An 18,248-nucleotide genomic window follows, 5' to 3' on the forward strand; every position below is an offset into this window, starting at 1 on the left:
CTCTGGCTCTCCTGGAGATTCAAGACTGCCCCAGTCACCAGGCAAAGATGGAGACTGCAGGCCAACCCTGGAAGTCTGGCAGCCTTAGTGTGGCCTGAAAGAGATGGAGGGCTGGGGAGCAAGCAGGTGTCCAGCAGGGCTGTTTGGATGCACCTCTGTCATATATTAATGATGACGTCTGCATTTGATGAAGGGGCTCCTGTCCATGATATATTATTATTATTTTAATTTCTGCATCGCAGGGGGTTGGACTAGATGATCCCTGGGGTCCCTTCCAACTCTACAGTTCTATGGTTCTAACGATAATCAGAATACTTCATTGCTACTGTTATTTAAATCATTAATCAAAAACGACTGATATGATGCCACAAAGCTCCTCGGCAGCCCTTCACTGCCTCATCGAAGTCCGCCCCGCCCCTCCCTTCCAGACTTCGCATCCAACTCGCTACATTCCGCCTCTGACGCTAGCCAATCGCCACGCTTCTTCCATGACACACGCCCCGCCCGCTTATCGCAGTCTCTTTCCGCCTCTTTCCGCAACTTTGTGGCCGGCTTGGTTGCGGAGCTCCGTTGCTCCCGGCAGGCAGCGATGATGGCGTGGAGAGGGGCGCGGGGCAGCGGGGGTTTCATGGTCCGGGCAGTGTACGTGGGGCTCACCTGCGGTGTCCTGCTGGGGCTCTTCCTCTACCCTACAGGTGAGGCAGTCTCTCCCTCTCCTCCCTCTCCCCAAAAGTGGGGCGGTAGGATCAGGACCCCTAGGGTTCAGATCTGCACTCAGGCTACAGAGGAAGCATTCTGGCACCCCAAAAAATCTTGGTTTGGTTTCAAAACGGGGGAAGATATTAAGTTGTGTATTTTTCTCGATAAACCTTAATTTTTTAAAATTTTTTAAATAAAATAAAACCATGGGTAATTGCGGAAGGTTTGTAAGTTCAGTGGTGGAGCATCTCCAGAGCTGGGAATCTCCTTTGCCTGAAACCTGGAGAGCAGCCGCAGACTGTCAGTGCAGACAATACTAAGCTAGATGGACCAGTGGGTCTGACTCTGTATGAAGGCACCTTTCTGTGTAGCATGCTGAGTGGCCTTGTCTAGCCCAGGGTGGTCCAACCCTCAAGGACTTTTTTGGCAGCTCTCTGCAAAATTTTATAACCCTCCCCCCGAGCTTCCCCACAGTGATAGAGCTGGGCAGGAGCGTCAAATTTTGTCCTGCCTGCCCCCCAGCACGCAACAAGGCAGTGTGGGGCTTGTGGGTTCTGTGTCAAAGCACTTTTGTGGCCCACTTGATATTAAAATTTGGGCCACCCTACTCTACAGAGTTATTGGGAGCGTAAAGGAGTGGGGGTGGGGGAACCATCTGCCCCTGCCCTACATTCCCAAGAGGAAGGAATAGAGGGGGCTATAAATATAACAAATTTAAAGACGTAAGAACCTAAAAGAGGGTACAATTTCTTTTTCTCCTTACATGCCCAGGCTGCAGTTGGTTTTCTTTATTCTGAAATAAATATACACGAGGGGACTTAATGCAGAGAGCTGGAGTTGCAAGATAGTCTGTGGGTTGGGTTGTGACTGAGGGCAGTGGGGTTAAGGGGGGAGCACTTTGCACGTGGTCAGAGGTAATACAGGTTTTCCTCTTCCTCCTCTATTTGTTTACTTTACCAAAAGACGAAAAAGGGGGATATGAAATGTACAGATGGATAGATTTTACAGCAATGATGAAAACATGGGAATGCCCTGTCCCCCCAATATAAGTATTTGCCTGGCACTCAAAGGACAATCAGGGACGCGGGTGGCGCTGTGGTCTAAACCACAGAGCCTAGGACTTGCCGATCAGAAGGTCAGCGGTTCGAATCCCCGCAACAGGGTGAGCTCCCATTGCTCGGTCCTTGCTCCTGCCAACCTAGCAGTTCGAAAGCACGTCAAAGTGCAAGTAGATAAATAGGTACCACTCCAGCGGGAAGGTAAACGGCGTTTCCGTGTGCTGCTCTGGTTCGCCAGAAGCGGCTTAGTCCTGCTGGCCACATGACCCGGAAGCTATACGCCTGCTCCCTCAGCCAATAAAGCGAGATGAGCACCACAACCCCAGAGTCGTCCGCGACTGGACCTAATGGTCAGGGGTTCCTTTACCTTTACAAAGGACAATCATGTTGGAGGTGGGGAGCCCCCACAGCAAGGCTCTGTTTGTCTCTCTTTCTGCAGCTGCTACCTGCCTTACCTTGGATAGTGGAGGCTGATCAGTGGTCCAGGAGGTGCAGGGCTGGCCAACTGGGACACTTCCAATAGGAGTGGATGCCTTGCATCTCTGGGAGCTCATTCCCAGGAGATGCTGGGTTGTTTATGGTCACAGCCCCCAAAACAGAATCATGTACAGTACATTTTCCCCGTAATAATTTCCCTTCTTTTTCAGACCTGCAAAGGCAAGAAGAGCAGGGAGACCTCCTCCAGCCTCTCTTGTTCCTCGCACTGGTTCTCTGCTCCATGTCGCTGTACTTTGTTGTCTCTCTCATGGACCCAGGATACGTTGAGCATGATGAAGAGGAGAAGGTATGTCATGGGAATGGTGTTCTACTGAGTCACTCCATTAGCCCATCTGTCTCAGTACAGTGGTACCTCGGGTTAAGAACTTAATTCATTCTGGAGGTCCGTTCTTAACCTGAAACTGTTCTTAACCTGAGGTACCACTTTAGCTAATGGGGCCTCCTGCTGCCACCACGTGATTTCTGTTCTCATCCTGAGATAAAGTTCTTAACCAGAAGTACTACTTCCGGGTTAGCGGAGTCCGTAACCTGATGCGTCTGTAACCTGAAGCGTCTGTAACCCGAGGTACCACTGTACTGACTGGCAGCAGCTCTCTGCAGGGTTTCAGGCAGAGTTCTCCCCCGCCCTCAGCACAGCCTACAGAGCTGTTGGGGATGGAACCTAGAACCTTCTGTGGGCAAAGCTTGAGGTCTACAATGGAGCTACAACCCTGTGCCCTAAGAATGAAGTAAGATTCTAGCGCTCATTGTCCAGAATAAAGAGTGGAATTAAATAGGAATGCAGGAAGCTGCCATAAACGGAGTCACCTAGCTCATCATGGTGTACACTGACTGGCAGGAATGGCTCTCCAGGGTTTTGGGCAGAGGGGTCCTCTCCCAACCCTAGCAAGAAATGCCATTGGATACATTTAAAGCACATGTCTTCTCCTCAAGAATCCTGGTTACAGTCATCTGTTAAAGGTGCTAGGAATCATAACTTTCTGTGGGGTAAACCAGAATCCTTTGGGGGAAGCCATGGGCTTTAAATATGGAGTGTGTGTCACATTAAATGCTTTAGACCAGCCTTTCTCAACCTGTGGGTCCCCAGATGTTGTTGAACTACAACTCCCATCACCCCTAGCTAGCAAGGCCAAAGCTCAGGGATAATGGGAGTTGTGGTCCAACAACATCTGGGGACCCAGAGGTTGAGAACCGCTGCTTTAGACACTCCTCCATTCCAATCCCTAAATGCTTATATTCTTTTTTCCCTTTTCCTTCATCTGGACTCTTTTTTATTTTTTTGTTTCTGGTAGGAACCTGTAAGCGATGAGAAGGAATCAATGAACTCCCAGGAAGCTCTAAACCTCCGGCTCCGGCGATGTGGCTACTGCTTGCTGAAGGTAGATATTCCTTGAAAAATAGTCTTTTTCAAATCTAAAAGCCAATCATACAAACTCTTTCATTGTGGCCTGGCTGGTTTGTTTTGAAATTAAAAAAATTCCTTCTGCCATTTCTGATTTAAACAGAGAGGGCTGATTCTCTCCCTGTTTCCTGGCTTCCTCTGTAGAATTTTACTCCATAATGAAAGATCCTTTCTCACAGCCAGGAGTGTTATTTTTACCCTTATCAGTACTTTGTCAAGGACACTCCACTCAGCTCAATAGAAAAAAAACAGTACTTCCAGCCTACTCCCTCCCGCTCTCCCACATTTCTCACAGTTAGATTTTTGCAATTATATATTCAGATCTTTACAACCATCAACATCAAAATAAAAAAGTTTTAATGTCCAGAGCAGTAGATTAATATTGTTACTTTTATTTTGAGTTCTATTTAGTCCAATATTAACAGTAAATAATCCTCTTCTTTTAATCTTAATTTTTGACCAGCTGGTGCCTTTTAGTGAAATAATGTGCAGTCATAATTCCCTTGGGTTAGACGTCTTCAACAGCTAAATAAATGGGTGTATCCCTGTTCCAGTCAGTCCCAGATCTCTCTTTTAAGGTGGCCCCAGCTGCTGCTGAAAGGAACCTCTGAAGACCTCCCGCCATTAATAATTGCATATTGCATCCATCTCAGTCTGCTAAGGCCTTATTTGGAGGAAAGTTCCTGATCCTATGCCAGACCCTCAGCCCAGCTAAGCTCAGTACTGTTGACACACCACCAGCAGCTCTTCAAGCTTTCAAGCCAAGTGGTCTTTCCCAAGCCCCTACCTGGAGATGATGATTTATTTAAATTAAATATATCAGGGTAGTTCACAACATAGAAATGCAATATAAAAACACAAATTACATGATAAAAACATGAACAACCTCCCCCCCCCACAAACCAATACCCCCTCAACACATTCAAAACAGATATTAGATGTTAATCAGCCAAAGGCCTGGTTAAAGAGAAACATATTCACCTGGTGTCCAAGAATATGTAGTGAAGGCACCAGACACACTTCCCTGGGGAGAGCATTCTGCAAGCAAGGAACCTCCACTGAAAAAGGCCTGTTCTTGTGTTGCCATCCTCTGGACCTCTCGTGGAGGAGGCACACGAAGAAGGGCCTCAGAGGATGATCTCAAGGTCTGGGTATGGAGAGAGGTGGTCCTTGACATATTGTGGCCCTGAGACATTTAAGTCAAAACCAGCACATTGAATTGGGCTGGGAAACTAATTAGCAGCCAGTGCAGTTGAGCCATGATTGGTGTAATATGCTCACACCATCTTGCTGGTGAGCAAACTTCTGCACCAGCTGAAGTTTGTGAACCATCTTCAGAGGCAGCCCTATGTATAACACTGGGGATTGAACCTGGGACCTTCTGCATGCTCTGCTGCTGAGCTGTGTCTCTTTCCCTAAATATGAACCAATATCCCAGTCCCAATGGTTCTGAAATAAAGGGTGGCTTACATAGGGATATAGAGAGCTGCCTTCTTTTGAAGACTGACCATAGCTCAGTCTTGTGTTCACTGTCCATGGTTCTCCACAGTTTCAGGCAGGGGACTTCCTTAGCTTTACCTAGAGATGCCATTGGGGATTGAACCAATGTGGATCTTCTACATGCAAAGCATATGGTCCAGCACTGAGCCATGACCCCGCTCCCCTAAATATAAAGTAAGATCCTAGTCCTCATTGTTCAGATGAATGGGGTGCATTAAAAAGGGACCTAGGAAGCAATGCCTTATACAGAGTTAGACCCTTGGACCCATCTAGCTCAGTATTGTCAACACTGGCCAGCAGCAGCTGCCTCCTGGGTTTCAGGTGGGGTGGGTGTGGGGTGTCTCTTTCCCAGACCCACCTGGAGTTGAAAATGTAAGGAAGCACAAAAACACATCCTGTTCTTTTCTATCTCACAGCAGCCAATGAGGGCCAGGCACTGCCAGGCATGCCGGCACTGCGTCCGGCGCTATGACCACCACTGCCCCTGGATTTACAACTGCGTTGGGGAGAGGAATCACCCATTCTTCGTCGCCTATTTGGCTGTTCAGCTTGTGGTTCTCCTGTGGGCCCTGCCAGTGGCCTGGTAAGCAAAGCTTATGGCGGGAGACCCCCAGACATTGTTTTTTTTTATTGAGTGTGTGTGTGTGTTTAAAGGAAGGTGTTCAGCCCCCTTTCCCAATCATAAAATCATAGAGCCGTAAAGTTGGAAAGGATCCTGAGGGTCATCTAGTCCACCCCCCTGCAGTGCAGGAATCGCAACTAAAGCATCTCTGTCAGATGGCCATCCAACCTATGCATAAAAAGCTCCAATGAGGGAGAGTCCACCATCTCCAGAGGGAGTCCTTTCCACTGTCAAACAGCTCTTACCATCAGAAAACTCTTCCTGATGTTTAGTCGTAATTTCCTTTCTCATAACCAGGGATGAAAGAGTAGTCATTCATTCATTCATCCATCCATTCATGGGAACCACACACAACATTAACTGACCCAGGCCACACCCCTTTCCTCAAGCCACACCCCCTTGCTGCCCTGCTCCACCCACTCATAGGACTGAGAATTCTCTCTTGATTGTCTTGAATGTCAGAGGTGTATTGGGATTGGTTGGAATAGAAATAACATTTTTGGGAGAATATTCATTTTTATCGCCAAGATTCTCCTCATTAATGATAATTGCATTTTGCCACCATATATCTAAGTCCTTTTAAATTTCCTTCCAAGTCCTCACATAATTATCTTTATAGATGTTATGATTGGTTACCAATAGCCACACTCCTAAGTACTTCTCTTTCCCCCTCAATTTTCCAGCTGGTAATTTCCCCTAATTTCTTTTTGGCTTGAGTATCCATGTTCTTAACTAACATTTTGGTTTTGTCTTTATTTATTTTAAACCTGCCAATTTTCGAAAACCGGTTATTTCCTTTAATAACTCTGAGGCACTTTCTAAAGGTTGTTCGAAAGTTAAGACAATATTACCCGCGAAAGCTTTGGTTTTATAATTTTGTGAATCTTGTAATAACTCTGATGTTGTTGTTTTTTTTCCCCCCTCCACCACTAAAAAAAAAAAAAGGTCTGGGCTTGATTTTGAGCATCCCTCATGGGCGTGGTTTCAGTATAACCTGCTTCTCCTCCTCTCCTTCCTCGTGGTTGCCGTTTTCACTGTGGTGATGACTCTGCTCCTGGGCTGCCACCTCTACCTTGCCTCCCACAACACCACCACCTGGGAGTTCATGTCCCGTCACCGCATCTCCTACCTGAGAGATTGTGAAGTGGAAAACCCCTTCGACCGAGGAATCTTCCTCAACCTCTGGCAGTTCTTCTGCGCCTGCCGCCTCATCGCCTGGGAAACTCTGTACGCCGAGGTGGGAGGCCACACCGTGTGATCGTGGGCTGGGTGACAGCACCCAACCCAGGACTAAGAGAGAGAAAGCTGTTGGCTGGGTGGAAGCAGATGTTTGTGTTTTCTCCCAGCAGCTATGGAACTGAGGGGAGAGGCTCACTTTTGCCAGTAGCTTTCCTACATATTTCAGCAAAATATGTAAAAAAAACGGCCTTTCCCCATAAGCCAAGACGGAGTGAGTTGTTCTGAGGTGTGTCCTTTGAGAAAGTGAACCCCACAGACCCTGCTTTCAGACCTTGCTGCTCAAACTGCTTTTTGGGGAGAGAGATGGGCAAGGGAGCTAGGAAGCCTGGTCCATTTGGGAGAGTGGGCTGCTGCCCAACCAGCCTCAGTCTGCCCCCCACGTGCCTTCGTTAAACCCCAGCAAGGAGTGGCCCTGCCCGTCCTTGGCTTTGGTTGCACTTATCATGGCTTCCCTGCCTTCTGCCCCAATGGGCCCCAGCCACCACAGATGGACCAAGAGGAGGAGGCCATATATTGAAGACCTAAAGTCTTGTTGGGGTGGTACTTGGAGTTTAGTTTGGGGGTGGGGCAGGGTGTGCCTTCTGTCAAGGCTGGGCTCACTCTTTTATATAACAAAGAGCTATGTTCCCAGTGTTCCTCCAGCATTTCATGGCGTGCCTTCAAGAAGTAGATCTCAGGGACTAAAGCTTTGTTTAATAATTCTTGAGGTCCTCTTGGGAGCCTCTCCTCAGGAGAAGAGTTTAAACCTGTTTCTGCTTCTTCAATAGGGGGGGACAATTTTTACATGCTCCATTTTTACATTCTGTTTCTGTTTCTGTTTCTGTAATACAATAAAATTTAACATTATTAAAAGCTTAAACCTTGGTTCTTGCTTCTGGTCTCCCCACTTCCAATGCAACTTTCCCCAAAAAACTTTCTTTCTAATATTTCTACCTCAGTTTCCAGACAGGTTTTTTAGAAGAACAAGCCTAAATTTATCTCTCACTTGAAGATTAATTCGAGAGTTCTTAAACTGTGGCTTTCTATTTGATGTTGGCCCTTTTTGGGCCTGAATCTAGTGCATGTCATGGTGGATTGAATTTTTCTCAACTTTTCTCAAGGAAAAAAGAAAGCTGCCTAATTATTGAGTCCAGACCATTCGTCCCCTGCTCAGTATTGTCTACACTGACTGGCAGCAGCTCTCCAGGGTTTCAGGCAGGGGACATTCCCAGTCCTACTGGAAGATGCTCTGCCATGGAACATAGAATCATATAACTGTAGCATTGAAAGGGACCTCGAGGGTCATCTCATCCAACCCTCTGCAATGCAGGAATCTCAACTAGATCATACATGACATATGACCAGCCAACCTCTGCTTAAAAAAGAAAGAAAAAAGATTCCAGTCCTCATGGTCATGAATAAATAACAGATTTAAATTCCAGAAAGAAGCTCCATACTCTGGTTCCACATTCAAAAGTTACATCATCATCACAACATTCCTTAAAAGGAACAAAACTATTCTGACCCAGTGAGAATGAATCTGAGCTCTAGCAGGTGCCTAGAGACAAAGTTAAGTCTTTGAACCTCTGCCCTTCTGAGGTAAGAGGGTGGAGATGATCCAGAGGAGTTAGGCCCTTGACAAAGTGGCCCAAATCAATAGCCCCACCCAATGTGGGTGCAAAGGGTGTTTTCACAGTCCTGGCATCCCAATTGATCTCTTGGGAAACAGAGAGGGAAGAAAAAACGTAGGATGGTAGCCAAAGCTACTCTTACTCAGGGTAGACCCATGGAAGTCAATGGAGAGGATTAAGGCCCCAATTGCACTACAGTGGTACCTCGGGTTACAAACACCTCGGGTTACAGACTCCACTAACCTGGAAGTAGTACCTCGGGTACTTTACTTCAGGATGAGAACAGAAATCACGCGGCAGTGGTACCTCAGGTTAAGAACGGACCTCCGGAACGAATTAAGTTTGTAACCAGAGGTACCACTGTATACATTTCAGGCATCATACCACTTTAAACAGTTGTGCCTACCCCAAAAGCATCCTGGGAGTTTCTGCAGTTTGTTCTTGGAGCTGAGAATAGTTAGGAGACCCCTATTCCCTACGCAGGGCTACCATTCCCTGGGAAGAGGGATTGATTGTTAATCCATGTGGGAAATTACAGCTCTGAACCCCGCTCGCAAACTACAGTTCCCAGTATGCTTTGGGGGATGCTTTGTTTCTCCTATCTTGGTTCTGGAGAATTCCCAAGCTCCTTTGCTCTGCTTTAGCTCCTACAAATGCCCTGTATGGATATGAAATACAGTGGTACCTTGGGATGCGAACGGGATCCATTCCGGAGCCCCGTTCGCATCCTGAATGGAACGTAAAACACGATGGCACGTCTGTACATGCACGGGTCGCGTTTCGCCGCTTCCGTGCATGCGTGTGATGTCATTTTGACTGTCTGCGCATGCGCTAGCGGCAAAACCTGGAAGTAATGCGCTCTGTTACTTCGGGGTTGCCGCAGAGCGCAACCCGAAAGCGCTCAACCTGAAGCACATTCAACTCAAGGTATGACTGTATGTCTAAACCACCTTCATTCACATTCAGAGAGACAGTGTGGTGTAACAGTTCTATTGTCAGATTATGACTGCGAGAGATCAGGGTTCAACTCCCAATTCAGTCACGAAGCTCACTGGGTGACCTTGGGGGCCAGTCACTGCCTCTCAGCCTGACCTACCTCACAGGATTGTTGTAGGGGGTCAAACGAGGTCTAGGGCCTGGGAGGGGATGCGCATGGCGCTGTGGGTTAAACCACAGAGCCTAGGACTTGCTGATCGGAAAGTTGGTGGTTCGAATCCCGGCGACGGGGTGAGCTCCCGTTGCTCGGTCCCTGCTCCTGCCAACCTAGCAGTTCGAAAGCACGTCCAAGTGCAAGTAGATAAATAGGTACCGCTCCAGCGGGAAGGTAAACGGCGTTTCCGTGCACTGCTCTGGTTCGCCAGAAGCAGCTTAGTCATGCTGGCCACATGACCCGGAAGCTGTACGCCGGCTCCCTCAGCCGATAAAGCGAGATGAGCGCTGCAACCTCAGAGTCGGTCACGACTGGACCTAATGGTCAGGGGTCCCTTTACCTTTACATTTTAGGGCCTGGGAGACCAGTGTTCCAATCCCCCACTCAGCCATGAAGTTTACCGGGTGTGGATCTTGGGCCAGTCACTGCTTCTCAGTCTAAACTGCCTCACAGGGCTGTTGTGAAGATAAAAGGTGTGAGGAGAAGGCCCAGGCATCAGTGTTGGGTAGGAATGGGCACCAGAAAGGGGCTGCCTGTGGAGTTGGCACTTTGAAATATGCACTTCTTGCAATTCACACTGCTAAGCATATGTGAGGAGAAAACATCAGGAGGCACAAGAACCTTTCACTAAACAGGGGGAAACACATGCAGGGAAACCCCCCTCACCCCAACATCACTGGACATATCCTGAACATCGCAGTCGGCAGCAGTGTCTGGGCGGAAATTGTTTGAATGTCCAGGGAAATCCGAGCTCAACAACTTTTCTGTCTGAATTTTCACTGTTTAAAATATGGCAACACTAATTTCTCCCTGGAACCATGAGGGCTAGGAACCAACTCTTCTTTAAAAAAAGGAAAAGTCAGCCTTCCCAAAAGCCATACATAGCTAATCTTGAATTACCAAAACAATGAAGGGCTTTCACCTTGACACGTTGTCAGGCCTTCCCTTCAGCTGTTCAGGAAGGCCGTTATAGGAAGATACCATATGAGGAGAGGAAATACCCATGGGGCTCTGGGCAGAAGGAAATAACGGAGCATGCCCTTTTTCATTGCCAGTACAGTGGTACCTCAGGTTACATACACTTCAGGTTACAGACTCCGCTAACCCAGAAATATTACCTCGGGTTAAGAACTTTGCTTCAGGATGAGAACAGAAATCGCACGGCAGCAGTGCAGCGGCAGCGGGAGGCCCCATTAGCTAATGTGGTGCTTCAGGTTAAAAACAGATTCAGGTTAAGAACAGACCTCCAGAACGAATTAAGTTCTTAACCCGAGGTACCACTATATTACATAGACCAGGAACCCCCAACCTGCAGCCCTCCAGATGTTTTCGCCTACAACTCCCATGATCCCTAGCTAACAGGACAAGTGGTCAGGGACGATGGGAACTGTAGTCCAAAACATCTGGAGGGCCGAAGGTTGAGATTGCCTGACATAGATATTCAAGCTAGGTTTATCCAGCCCATCCTGTATATGCTTCCCTGGGTATTCAGAACAACACTACATCTCCCTACCACTACAGGACGAAAGCCCAGAAGTCACATATCTAGTCACCAAATTTTACGCTGCCATGATAGATATTCGTCAAAGGATGGTCTATGCTACAAATCAGTCCTAAATAGAAGGCCCATATTGTTAGATCTGCACTTCTGAAGCCCCACCCCATACAGCTGTTATTTTTTAACTGATCTCCTTTAAAATTTCCTTATCGGTTTTTATTCATCCATTTCCTATGCTTAATCAAGTATTCTATGTATATTTTAATCTACGTTTGGTTCTTGTTCCCAATTAATTTAATCATTATCCGCTTAGAGATACTGTTATGCTATTTATTTAGATGTTTTGCTTATGCTGGTCTGTGACCGTAATAAAGTAAATTCATTCAGGAAAAGCCAGCATCAGAATGGCAATCACAGCCAGAGAGATTCCTAGTTCTGGGCCAAGTTGAAAACACGCTGGGTTGTCTCCCCAGTCTTCATCCTGCTCAGAGCAGACACGCTGAAATTAATAAACATGATAAGCTTAGGTTCATTCATCTCAATGAGTTCTACTGTGAGTAGAACTTAGCTGGCTACTACCCTGTAATATTTCTATGCATAGTCTGACTGATATCCTCCCCCCATTATGATGCTGTTAGGCACAGAATGTCCAGAGTCAGGAATTATTAACTCTTAACCCGAGGTACTATTTCTGGGTTAGCGGAGTCTGTAACCTGAAGCGTCTGTAACCCAAGGTACCACTGTATTGTAAAAAGTATGCTTGCCAGTTAGGGAAGGGCCTGTGCATCAGTCCTATACCTCTTAGCTACTCCTAGCTGTGCATCCAATGAACAGTAGCCAAAACAGAGGCCCCGACCCTGACCTTGGTTTATAATCTCTCATATTGAGCTCTGCCTGTGCATAACCTCCTGCTCTTTCCGCTTCAATCCTCTTTTGCTCCTAGGAGACCCTGGAGCAGTAAAGGTGGGGCAGGAAGAGGTGGTGTGGAAGTCCTTGACTCTTCACCAACCCTACCTGTGTTTCCTCCTGCACCTGTTCTTCACTCTCTTGGCACCGCCCCCCCCCCCCGAAAGTATGAAAGGGCCAGTAAAATGTTTTAAACAATTTATTTCAAAGTGGGTTCCGGCACCCCCTGGGAAGTGGGATTCCCTACTGTGGGATGCTGGAGGTGTGCATGACTGTCAGACTTCAAAGCACTGATATCACTGGGTCAAGTTCATCCATTATGCTAAATTAATTACACTGGCTCCCAGTGCATTTCCGAGCAAAATTCAAAGTGTTGGTGCTGACCTTTAAACCCTAAACAGCCTCAGCCCAGTATACCTGAAGGAGCGTCTCCACCCCCATCGTTCTGCCCAGATACTGAGGTCCAGCGCTGAGGGCCTTCTGGTGGTTCCCTCACTGCGAGAAGCCAAATTACAGGAAACCAGGCAGAGGGCCTTCTTGGTAGTGGTGCCCGCCCTGTGGAATGCCCTCCCATCAGATGTCAAGGAAATAAACAACTATCTAACTTTTAGAAGACATCTGAAGGCAGCCCTTCTTAGGAAAGTTTTTAATCTTTGATATTTTATTGTGTTTTTAATCTTTTAATATTCTGTGTCTGAGGTGGCCCATCCAAATGGGCAAGGTATAAGTTGTTGTTGTTTAGTTGTTTAGTCGTGTCTGACTCTTCGTGACCCCATGGACCAGAGCACGCCAGGCACTCCTGTCTTCCACTGCCTCCCGCAGTTTGGTCAAACTCATGTTGGTAGCTTCAAGAACACTGTCCAACCATCTCGTCCTCTGTCGTCCCCTTCTCCTTGTGCCCTCCATCTTTCCCAAAATCAGGGTCTTTTCCAGGGAGTTTTCTCTTCTCATGAGGTAGCCAAAGTACTGGAGCCTCAGCTTCAGGATCTGTCCTTCCAGAGAGCACTCAGGGCTGATTTCCTTCAGAAAAGACAGGTTTGGTCTTCTTGCAGTCCATGGGATTCTCAAGAGTCTCCTCCAGCACCATAATTCAAAAGCATCAATTCTTCGGCGATCAGCCTTCTTTATGGTCCAGCTCTCACTTCCATACATCACTACTGGGAAAACCATAGCTTTAACTATACGGGCCATTGTTGGCAAGGTGATGTCTCTGCTTGTTAAGATGCTGTCTATGTTTCATTGCTTTTCTCCCAAGAAGCAGGAGTCTTTTAATTTCGTGGCTGCTGTCACCATCTGCAGTGATCATGGAGCCCAAGAAAGTAAAATCTCTCACTGCCTCCATTTCTTCCCCTTTTATTTGCTAGGCGGTGATGGGACCAGTGGCCATGATCTTAGTTTTTTTGATGTTGAGTTTCAAACCATATTTTGTGCTCTCCTCTTTCACTCTCCTTTAAAGGTTCTTTAGTTCCTCCTCACTTTCTGCCATCAAGGTTGTGTCATCTGCATATCTGAGGTTCTTGATATTTCTTCCGTCAATCTTAATTCTGGCTTGGGATTCATCCAGCCCAGCTTTTCGCATGATGAATTTTGCATATAAGTTAAATAAGCAGGGAAACAATATACAGCCTTGTCATACTCCTTTCCCAATTTTGATCCAATCAGTTATTCCATATCCAGTTCTAAGTGTAGCTTCTTGTCCCATATAGAGATTTATCAGGAGACAGATGAGGTGATCAGGCACTCCCATTTCTTTAAGAACCTGCCAGAGTTTGTTGTGGTCGACAGTCAAAGGCTTTTGCATAGTCAATGAAGCAGAAGTAGATGTCTTTCTGGAACTCTCTAGCTTTCTCCATAATCCAGCGCATATTTGCAATTTGGTCTCTGGTTCCTCTGCCCCTTTGAAATCCAGCTTGCACTTCTGGGAGTTCTCGGTCCACATACTGCTTAAGCCTGCCTTGTAGAATTTTAAGCATAACCTTCATGGATCGCTGCCTTGCTGTGGCGAAGGGGCTTGAATAACTCAGAGAAGCTATGAGCTATGCTGTGCAGGGCCACCCAAGATAGACAGGTCATAGTGGAGAGTTTTGACCAAACGTGATCCATGTGGAGCAGGAACCGGCAAGCCACTCCAGTATCCCTGCCAAGAACATGGACAAAGACAACAGGCATAGAAAAGTTATGATGCTGGAAGATGAGCCCCTCAGGTTGGAAGGCGTCCAACATGCTACTGAGGAAGTGTGGAGGACAAGTAGAAGTAGATTCAGAGCTGATGAAGCGGCTGGGCCAAAGCCGAAAGGTTGCTCTGTTGCGGATATGCCTGGATACGAAAGGAAAGTCCAATGCTGTAAAGAAAAATGTTGCATAGGAACCTGGAATGTAAGGACCATGAACCTTGGTAAGTTGGATGTGATCAAAAATGAGATGGCAAGAATAAATATTGATATCTTGGGCATCAGTGAACTAAAATGGACGGGAATGGGCAAATTCAGTTCGGATGACCATCATATCTACTACTGTGGGCAAGAATCCCGTAAAAGAAATAGAGTGGCCCTCATAGTCAACAAAAGAGTGGCGACAGCTATACTGGGATGCAATCTCAAAAATGATAAAATGATCTCAATACGAATCCAAGGCAGACCTTTTTACATCACAGTAATCCAAGTTTATGCACCAACTACTGGTGCTGAAGAAACTGAAATTGACCAATTCTAAAAAGACTTACAACACCTTCTAGAAATGACACTAAAGAAGAATGTTCTTCTCATTATAGGGGATTGGAATGCTAAAGTAGGGAGTCAAGAGATAAAAGGAACAATGGGCAAGTTTGGCCTTGGAATTCAAAACAAGGCAAAGCAAAGGCTAATAGGCTTCTGCCAAGAGAACAAGCTGGTCATAAGAAACACTCTTTTCCAACAACACAAGAGACGACTCTACACATGGGGTATAATATACAAAAAGTTTTAACTGGATTCTGATAAATGTGCAATTAACTGTTACTTGTTTGAAGTTTATTAGGCTATTATGTTCCTTGGTGGGTTGTGCAAACTTCTATTCTGTAGGCTTGGGGGCACTGGGGAACCAAGAGGCAAAACCTGAAAGACAATTGCTCAGTGATTTCTCCAGATCCGAAGTCCTTTAGGGTGAAGGATGGTAGCTCAGCGGTAAAGCACCTGTTCTGCATGCCAAAGATCCCAGGTTCAAGCATCAGCTTGCAAGGGAGGTGAAAAACAATAAAAAGGTTTCTTCAGCTATGTTTGAAGCAAGAGGAAGAACAAGCAAGTAGTAGGTCCCTTGCATGGAAAAGATGGAGAAATGACAGAGAGAAGGCAGAACTACTTAACATCTATTTTGCCCCTATTGTCACCCAAAAGGAAAGCAGTGCCCAACCTGCTGACAACAGAATAAAGGATGCCAGGAGGAAGCTGCAGCCCAATTTAAGAAACGAGGTGGTCAGGGAACACCTAGCTAATTTAAATGAATTCAAATCTCCAGAGCCTGATGAGCTGCATCCAAGAGTACTAAAGGAGCTTGCAGATGTAATCTCAGAGCCTCTGTTTATAATATTCGAAAATTATTGAAGAGCAGGTGAGGTCCCTGAAGGCTGGAGGTGGGAAAATGTTTGCATCTTCAAAAAGGGGAAAGTAGAAGACCCAGGTAACTACTGACCAGTCAGCTTGACATCAATACCAGGAACATCCTAAAACAGTCAGTCAGTCTGTGAGCACTTAGAAACTTATGCTTTTATTACTAAGACCCAGGATGGGTTTCTCAACAAGAAGTAACACCAGACAAATATTATTTTTTTGATAGTCACAAGCTTAGTAACGGGAATGCTGTGGATGTAGTGTGTCTTGATTTCAGTAAGGCTTTTGGCATGCTCCCCATGATATTCTTGTGAAAAAGCTGGCAAAATGTGGTCTGGGTGAGGTAATGGTTGGGTGGACTTGTAGCTGATTGACCAAACCCTAATGGTTCAACATCCTGGGGGGAAAGTCACAAATGGGGTACCACATGGTTCTGTCCTGGGCCCGTTGTAGTTCAACATCTTAACTAATGACTTGGATAAGGGAATTGAGGGGATATTCATCCAATATGCAATGACATAAAACTGGGGTGGTAACCAAAGTCACTGAGGACAGAAGTGAGTCAAGATGACCGTACCAGATTGAAGACCTGGGTCAAAACTAACAAAATGAATTTCAGCAGGGACAAATGTAAGGCTCTACACTTAGACACAGATATAAGATGGGGGACACCTGGATTGCCAGTATATGTGAAAAGGATATAGTAGACCACAAGTCAACAGTGTGATGCAGCAACATTTTTTTTTATGCTATTCTAGGTTGCATCAACATAAGTATAGTTTCTTGATCAAGGGAAGTAATAGTCCTGCTCTAATCTTCTTTGGTCAGACCCTAGCTGGAGTAACGTGTCCAGTTCAGGACATCACAATTTAAGGATATTGTCAAGCTAGAATGTGTGCAGAGGAAAATGGCCAAGATTATCAAGGGCCTGGAAACAGCCTTATGAGGAATAGTTGAGAGTTGGATATGTTTAGCCTGAAAGAGACTTGATATAGCAATCTTCCAGTATTTAAATGGCTGTCAGATGGAGCAAGCTTGTTTTCTCCTGCCCTGGAGTCAGAGACCCAAACCAATGGCTTCAGGTTACAAGGACAATTCTGACTAAACACCAGGAAGTACTTTCTGATGGCAAGAGCTGTTTGACTATGGAACAGACTCCCGTGAGAACTTCCGATAGCCTGGACTGTCTGTGGAATGTAAACACAGTCCTATGACTGCAAGCAGCTGCATAGTGAGAAACTAACAAGGTAGACTCCCTCTCCTTCTTTCCTTGGAGGTTTTTAAACAGAGGGTTGGATGGCCACCTGCCATGGTTGCTTTAGTTGAGATTCCCGATTTGCAGCGGGGTGGACTAGATGCCTCTCAGGGTCCCTTCTAACCCTACCATTCTATGTGGTCCCATGCTTCTGCGATGTCGCATCAGTCAAAGCAGTTTTAGAGCATCCCATTTTTTTGTAAAACCACAAGAACAAGCCAGGAAGCAGCATTGTATCAAGGAGCAAAGGCATTCACACTTCTTCAGTCTCCCATTAGTTATCTCAGCTGACTGGAAAGCCCTCTGACAGTCCAAACAGGCAATACCATGGTAGATAGTCAGGCTTGCTATATACGCAGAACCCTATATTCATAAAATGCTTCTCTATGTTGTGCATGGTTTTTCTGTGCAAAAATAAAAATAAAATAAAAACTTTAACACAACACTGAGCAGTTCAGTGTTGCTATCATCTACAACTGTGCACAAGCAGCAGCCAGCTCTGTACTCCTCTTGCTTATGCAGCCCTTCCCCTAGTGAAAGTTACCTTTTGCCCTAGGCTATTTTCTACACATGCTCCTCTACTCTATCCAGGCAAGCAAGAAGCATTAGCAGATTCTGCACACATTCCAGCTGTGTAGCTTTTTATAATGCTAAACCTCCCTTCTTTTAATTACTTTTGAGATCGGGATGAATTACGACTGGAGTGATCTGTCTGCCAATTTTCACCCAGAATGCGAACTGATGGCCGGCATAAGAAGGCACTAACTAACAGGCTGGAAAATAAAACAGATAGCCTGTCTTAATTATCTGTGATTAAGAAAGATTATAAACTGTTAAGAATGTGGGAGGCAGACAATGATGGGAGACGACCTCCACACAGGTGCCTGGAGGAGTGAAACGAACAATCAAGTTATGCTGCTGGAGTAGAATGAAACCATTGACACATCAAGAAACATACTGAGATGGCAGAGAAAGGATCCTGTGTGCAAATTGGAGTGAACTCAGCGGAAAAAGCTACCAAGCCTCTGGCAATTCTTCTGGAAGAAGAGTGGAAATAACTTTTCCCCCCTAAATTAAGCTGGGAAATGGAATTGGAAGATATTGAACTGGGTACAAATTAATGAACACACAATAAATAATTATGGATTATTCTAATAATGGGTGCTGGAATTTCTTTGGAGAGAAATTCATCATAGAATACCAGAGGAAAGTCTTCTTCTTGACATT

The 18,248-nt window shown here is 46.0% G+C and overlaps 1 protein-coding gene across 1 annotated transcript; it reads left to right on the plus strand.

Annotated features, from left to right (window-relative positions):
• The first annotated feature begins 517 nt into the window (after positions 1–517).
• Positions 518–7,882, plus strand: ZDHHC12 (zDHHC palmitoyltransferase 12). Its single transcript, XM_083596593.1, has 5 exons — positions 518–695; positions 2,405–2,541; positions 3,548–3,634; positions 5,574–5,740; positions 6,725–7,882. Exons 1-5 carry the CDS (start codon positions 590–592, stop codon positions 7,035–7,037), a joined length of 810 nt encoding a protein of 269 aa, XP_083452719.1. The 5' UTR covers positions 518–589; the 3' UTR covers positions 7,038–7,882.
• Positions 7,883–18,248: the final 10,366 nt, after the last annotated feature.

Source organism: Podarcis filfolensis (assembly GCF_964270895.1).
Source record: "Podarcis filfolensis genome assembly, chromosome: Z".
Taxonomy (NCBI): domain Eukaryota; kingdom Metazoa; phylum Chordata; class Lepidosauria; order Squamata; family Lacertidae; genus Podarcis; species Podarcis filfolensis.

Excerpts from the sequence above, each read along its gene's own strand:
- ZDHHC12 (XM_083596593.1), top strand. The coding sequence starts at position 590 with ATGATGGCGTGGAGAGGGGCGCGGGGCAGCGGGGGTTTCATGGTCCGG. Across the intron at positions 696-2,404 it reads GCTCTTCCTCTACCCTACAG|ACCTGCAAAGGCAAGAAGAG; the intron begins GTGAGGCAGTCT and ends CTTCTTTTTCAG. Across the intron at positions 5,741-6,724 it reads TGGGCCCTGCCAGTGGCCTG|GTCTGGGCTTGATTTTGAGC; the intron begins GTAAGCAAAGCT and ends AAAAAAAAAAAG.